The 6596-nt window shown below is 44.0% G+C and overlaps 1 protein-coding gene across 2 annotated transcripts; it reads left to right on the forward strand.

The window, feature by feature from the left end:
* Window positions 1-627: 627 nt before the first annotated feature.
* On the forward strand, window positions 628-1700 carry LOC122482927 (ATP synthase subunit gamma, mitochondrial). 2 transcript variants are annotated; one of them, XM_043579271.1, is made up of 2 exons: window positions 628-1530; window positions 1568-1700. In XM_043579271.1, exons 1-2 carry the CDS (start codon window positions 641-643, stop codon window positions 1569-1571), a joined length of 894 nt encoding a protein of 297 aa, XP_043435206.1. In that variant the 5' UTR covers window positions 628-640; the 3' UTR covers window positions 1572-1700. The 2 variants fall into 2 exon arrangements, with proteins under 2 accessions (XP_043435206.1, XP_043435205.1); XM_043579270.1 differs by having other exon boundaries at window positions 628-1700.
* The last annotated feature ends 4896 nt before the right edge of the window (window positions 1701-6596 follow it).

Genomic DNA, 6596 nt, shown 5'->3' on the forward strand with positions numbered 1-6596 from the left:
GTGATAAATGCTACTGAACATACATTTTGAGAGCAACTGAGATAATTGTGTGAAAGTGCCTTAAAAACTCTGGAATACCAATACAAATTTGACTTATCATCATTCTTACAAATATTCTTAAATTTCTGATTGCAGTATAAGGTATTTTGAACATGCCAGGGTTTTCCAGGAATTCTGATTCCCTTCCATTGGCTCTTTTAAGATTCAGTTATATCTCTTGGGCCACTTCAAAGAATCCCTGACTCTCAGAAGTTTTAGAGCCCTTGGAGGAAAGAATGAATCTTGGAGTACCTTGAACTAAAACCACATTCCCAGGTACTATCCAATGCCAGACCTAACAGTGGATGAGGGATTATATAGGCTTTGGAAATCTGATAGTATTTTGGGGGTGCTATGTGTTGGTCATCAAACTGCACTGCAAATGACAAATGTAGGCCATTTTTAATATACTTAGGCAACTGTTAATGTGTTGAGCCTGGGTCACTGTACTTGATTATGTACTTCTGGCTCTTGAAAACTTGGAATTTCCAATGTGTAAGGTAAGCAACAAATGTTCCTTGGAATTTATATGAAGGATGCAATCCTTAGAAACATCCTCAGTGTATCAAGATGTTGCATGGAGAGCGGGGCCGGTATCACCATGTTCTCTCGGGCGGGCGTCGCGGGGCTCTCGGCCTGGGCCGTGCAGCCGCAATGGATCCAAGTTCGAAATATGGCAACATTAAAAGATATTACCAGACGGCTAAAGTCGATCAAAAACATCCAGAAAATTACCAAGTCTATGAAAATGGTGGCAGCAGCAAAATACGCCCGAGCCGAGAGGGAGCTGAAACCAGCACGAGTGTACGGAGTAGGATCTTTGGCTCTGTATGAGAAAGCTGATATTAAGGCGCCTGAAGACAAGAAGAAACACCTCCTAATTGGCGTGTCCTCTGATCGAGGGCTCTGTGGTGCTATTCATTCCTCGGTTGCCAAACAGATGAAAAATGAGGTGGCCACACTCACGGCAGCCGGGAAAGAAGTTATGCTTGTTGGAATTGGTGATAAAATCAGGGGTATACTTCATAGGACTCACTCTGACCAGTTTCTGGTGTCCTTCAAAGAAGTGGGAAGAAAACCTCCTACTTTTGGAGATGCGTCTGTCATTGCCCTTGAACTACTAAATTCCGGATATGAATTTGATGAAGGGTCTATCATCTTTAACCGGTTCAGGTCTGTCATCTCCTACAAGACAGAAGAAAAGCCCATCTTTTCCCTGGATACCGTTGCAAGTGCCGAGAGCATGAGTGTCTATGATGATATCGATGCTGACGTGCTGCGCAATTACCAAGAATACGCCTTGGCCAACATCATCTACTATTCTCTAAAGGAGTCCACCACGAGTGAGCAGAGTGCGAGGATGACGGCCATGGACAACGCCAGCAAGAATGCCTCGGAGATGATTGACAAACTGACTTTGACATTCAACCGCACCCGCCAGGCCGTCATCACGAAGGAGCTGATCGAAATCATCTCCGGCGCCGCGGCTCTGGATTAATGAAAACCAAGTTTCATCCTCAGACGAGAGGTAAAGAAGGAAAATTCAGCCGACTGATTTCGTTTTTAGGTTACTGCTGTCCTCCTTGTCAGAAGAAATTGTTGAAACTACTGAAGACAGCAAGATGTTTGTAAATTATCTTACAATAAAGAACTTACCATAAGAAAAAAAAAAAAAAAAAAAAAAAAAAAAAAAAAAAAAAAAAAAAAGATGTTGCATGGAAATCTTATTCATTTACTTATGTTGCACAGAAATTTCATTTAACATCTACAGCAGAAAATATAGAAGGTAAATTATTGTACTAGGAATGTGAGAAGATTTAATTAGAACCGTGGCTCATTTTTTCTTTTAAATTAAATGATTCGGTGTCTTTATTGTTTCCCACCTCATTATTGCCTTCATGATTGCAATGGATGAAAGGTAAATTGTTCTGATTTAATGGGTTGAAGTTACTGCAGAGGGATTTGATAGTTGGAGTTCTTCTCAGCTTCTTGTAATTGAAATAGATTTGCACTAAATATACACTGTTAACAATTTAAATAAAATGCCTTTTATCAGCAGAGAGCAGTTCTCATGGGACAAATTTAAGTCTGTACCTTTCTGACTTTGTGGGCAAAGGATTTGATTAAAATTGACCAGCTAAGTGTGACTGCCCTTTAGAGCAATGGAACATTCTAATGAAAAACCCATTTGCTGGGGACTGTCTGCTGACTGGAGTCACCTGTGGTTCTGGCTGAAGCGCTGCTCTGTGTGTGTGAAAAGGAGAACAGGGAAGCAGAGATAACTTTCATGGGCCAAAGTTGGCCAAATGAGAGTGTAGTCACCTTGGTCAGGAATTGCTTGGTCACAAGTAAGAGAAATCCATTCAACGTTACTTTAATATAAATGAGGCACAGTTGCTAAGAAACAGGGTGCCTTTCAGAGCAGAGAGTGTAACCGGCTGGAACCAGAGACTGGACAGCGGATGGAAGTCCAGGCAGCCTGCTTGCTTGTCACCCTGTCTCCACATCAGTCCTCAGATTCGCACGGTCTCTTACCATTGCTTCTCTCAGCATATCTGCTTTCTCTCTCTGGACGCTGGCTTTTTCTGGCCACTTCCAAGTGAGCAGAGTGAAGCCAACCCACACCAAAGGTGAGGGAGCCGAGTCCTGAGGTCTTTTGTGTTCTGATTAAATTTCTCACAGTTCAGGGCCTTCTTAATCTGCTCTGAAATGGACAGTAAAGTCTGACCCTAGGATCCCTGGAATTCTGAACGAGTCCCAGAACTCCAGGGAATCAAGAAGCCCTGAAGATGGGCCACAACATATTGGTGTGGCTTGGTTAGGAAGAATCTGGGAGCAACTGAGAGGTCAGCAGGTACTCTGGGCTTCCTCCCTCGTTTCCATCTGGGTGTCATCACCCCATGGGCGCATCTCCTGCCCTCAAACTGCCTCCTCTGATCCACATCTTCTGTCTTAGTCAGCAGCGGACCTTTGTCTAGACTCATTTCAACTATCTACATTGTTCTTTGTACTTTCCTAGCTATGATCTCCTCTCACTTTTTGAGCTATGATCTGACACCATCATCTAGCAAACATGGAACCCTTCACAGTCAACAAGGAATACTTGTTTTCAAAAGGCCTTCAAGCAATGGCCCAAACGTTGAGAAATGCCTGATGCGAGGCAGGAGTCCTTTGAGGTCAGAGTGGTCTTGATGTGAAGTGATACATCAGAAACATTTGGATTAGAATCCTACCTCTGTTACTTTTTGTTGTGAGAACTTAGAAACGTGATTGGCATCTCTTCCCCAGCATTTTTAATTGTTTCATTTCCACTTAGAGTTGCTGTGGGGGATAAGCTTAGGGATCCCCCAGGCTTACACCAATGGGTTAACAAGGCACAAAGAAATACAAAGTCAATAAAATTCTCACACCAGAGTTTGCATAAACCAGATTGGCACTCCAAGAATAGGGGGGTGCAAAGCCACCCTGAGAATAGGGAGGCGCAAAGGTGCCAGAAATAGGGACGTACAAAGGCACCCCACAATAGGGAGGGGTGCTGAGCTCCCCAAAATAGAGGCAAAGGCCTGCAACAGAAATGGCACAAAAGTGCCCAATACATAGGAATAACAAGACTAGATGTTCAGGGTGGAAGCACCCCCAATTTAGTACTACAGCAGAAAGCTGCTTTCACAGGAGGATAGGGCCAGGTTAGATAAATTGGTGAACTGGACTATGGACCGCTGCACTGTAGGCAAAGCACCCCGGAGAGGAGACGGTTAACAAAAGAAAAGGTGCCTTGTCAACCCTGAGGTTATTCCCCCTATCTGTCTCATCCCCTAGGCTAGCTAAGGTAAACAGGCATGGTGCCTCCTGTCTGCTGTTAACAACCGTCTACCAATCTGCTCAGCGCCTAGGATTTTGTTTTATATTGACCCAAACCCAAAACACTGTATATCTTCAAAACCCCCTTTTCCCCCTCATGTCCTCAAGTTCATGTTCACCGTTTCTTTGTCCTTTTGTGCACGCCCATCACGTTTGTCAGCTTTCTGATCTGAATAAATGCGGGGCAAGGACCCTTATTCAGGGCTCTTGTCTTTTCCCAGACGTTAGCCATCTCTTGCTTCAATCCTGCATCCGCTCTTTTGCTAGACAAGAGAGAACTCTAGACTTAGAGTCTACAACAAGTTGCCGTAAGCATTAAATGAGGGAAGGTATGCAAGTTTATAAAGTACCCAGATTCAGTAAGCTTTCAATAAATCATAACCCTTCAACTTCCCCATGCTTTTAGCTCCACTCTCATTATAAGAATGGTCACCTTCTTAGAGTAAGATGTACACCTTGTGGGAACCTTTAGAAATTCCACAGCCTCCTCACTCCAGGGCAGGTATTTCCCCTTCTTACGCACAGATTAGAGATAGGATCCCACCGTCTTCCAACGAAAGGTATGGTCGGTTACAACTTCCAAGACAACAAAGGGCTCCAAGACAAAGAGACACTTCAGGTCTAAAAGGTGTCTGGTGGTCACAGACCAAGGAAGACATGGTGACATGTTTCAAGTGATGCCACCTGGAAGCTTTAACCCCGGAAGCTTTCTATATAGCTATATTAATTTACATATAACTCGCGTATATACCCACATGTGGCCAGAATCACGAAGATAATAATCCTATGAAAAGTGCTCCATTTTTGCCACTGGTTCTGTATTTACCGTGTCAAGTGTTTTGCATTTTATCTCACACAAAACCCTCAGAGGAACTAAGGAGCTAAGACTCAGTTGTCCGGTAACCTGTCTAAGGTATATTAAAAGCCATAGGGATTCCAACTCTAAAAATGATGCCTTTAACCACTTACAACATGTGCCGTGCTGTTTCTGTGCTGCTTTCATTGTCCTTGGCCCCAGTCAGAGGCTCACAAAGCCAGCTACAAGTTCCAGATCCCCGTGAACCCTAGCCCTACTGGGTTGCACGGAGGCACGGCAGGCCCACAGCTGAGGTCCACACCCATTCCTCTCGTGGATGTAGAACTCAGCTATTCGAGGTACTGCTTGCCCCAGCACTGTCAACGGGGAACTTGTTTCAAATGCACAATCTCTGCCCCCCAGACCTACCGAATTAGAGCTGGCATTTACAAAGCTTCCCAGGTGTCTTCTGTGCGCGTTAAAGTTTGAGAAACACTGCTCTGGTGTGTGAACCACAGTAGATGCAGATTATCTTAATTACTTGGGTATTTTTTTGTGTGTTAATCTCCTTTCTGCTTTAGCTGCAGTGTTTGATCCCTGTTAACAATCTCTTTGGTGGAGCTTTTCACCTTCCTCTCCTTTCCTAGCTTTATTCACTGGCAGTTTCTTCACTGACTTAGGGGATTTGAGAACCAGGAAAGAATTTATTTCTGCCGGGAGTCCTTTGTCCCACCCCAAAGAGAGGGTGCCGCTCGAGTCCTCCACTGTAGGTGTCAGGTCCCCTGACTGGGGAAGCATGTGCAGCTCGAAAGAATGAGAGATGTTTCTGTTCATTTGCTGGACTTGAGCTTTGTCTCTTCTTTTTTCCTTTTCACTTTGGACTTGAATACAGCACAGCTGCATGTAGGACACCTGTCCATCTCTGCAGTGAGACATGGCGGGGGGTGGGGGGAGGATGTCACCTGCCGCTTACCCAGTTTTTTGCTTTAAAAACATTTCGGTCTTATTTTTAAGAGCAAAAAGAGCCAGAGAAGAGTAATTGATTCCTTTAAGGTAGTAAGAGAGGGGAACTGGGCCCTTAACTCTGGCAAAACTGAGATTTCAAGTAAATCTTAATACATTGCTTTTAAATTGCGTGGAGGTGGTGAAAATAGGTCAGGCTGTCCTCGGTGGTGGTCAGTCAGTTATAATAGATGACTTTTAAATCTTGAAAGACAAAAAACCCCCACAACTCTGTGATTTAGAGATTCGACAGAGCTGGAGAGCTTCCCGGACTCCCCTCTGTCTCTGCTTCTTCCGTCACAGCCCTGCTTAGAAGGCTGCAGAAAGGACTTGCACCTGGGAGTGAGGCCCCATGATGTCCAGAGGATACAGGCTGACTCCAGGGCCTCTGACGGCAGTGCTGAGATGGAGAGGGCTGGAAACCCTGGAAAGGGAGATTCTGTGAAATCTGACTCTTGCCTCTCATGGTTCCACAGGGGCTCTTGGGGAGGGGATATCCTCTGGGAAAGATTAAAAAAAAAAAAAAGACACAGGGGAAGAAGGCTTAGCCATCATTTGTGCTATGCCTCATTCTTTCTCCTTGGTTATAAAATTAATGCATGCTCATTCTAGAGAATTAACAAAATGCAGAAAGGTCTGTAAAGGGAAATAAAAGTAGCCTGTAATCCCACTAGCCAGGATAACTATATTGGGTTGTAGTCCTGTTCAGATACACTTTCTTTCACTTCACATCTTCAAGATCATTAATAAATATTGTTAAAAATGTGACTTTAATGACTGCTCCATGTCAATGTGCCCAGTCTTACTTATGCAAGATTACTAAATTCATCATTGCAGCGATTTCTATTTTCTAGCTCTTAAAAGTATCCGTTACGGATGTCCTCTAACACAAATCTTT

Source organism: Prionailurus bengalensis, chromosome D1, assembly GCF_016509475.1.
Source record: "Prionailurus bengalensis isolate Pbe53 chromosome D1, Fcat_Pben_1.1_paternal_pri, whole genome shotgun sequence".
NCBI classification, from domain to species: Eukaryota; Metazoa; Chordata; class Mammalia; order Carnivora; family Felidae; genus Prionailurus; species Prionailurus bengalensis.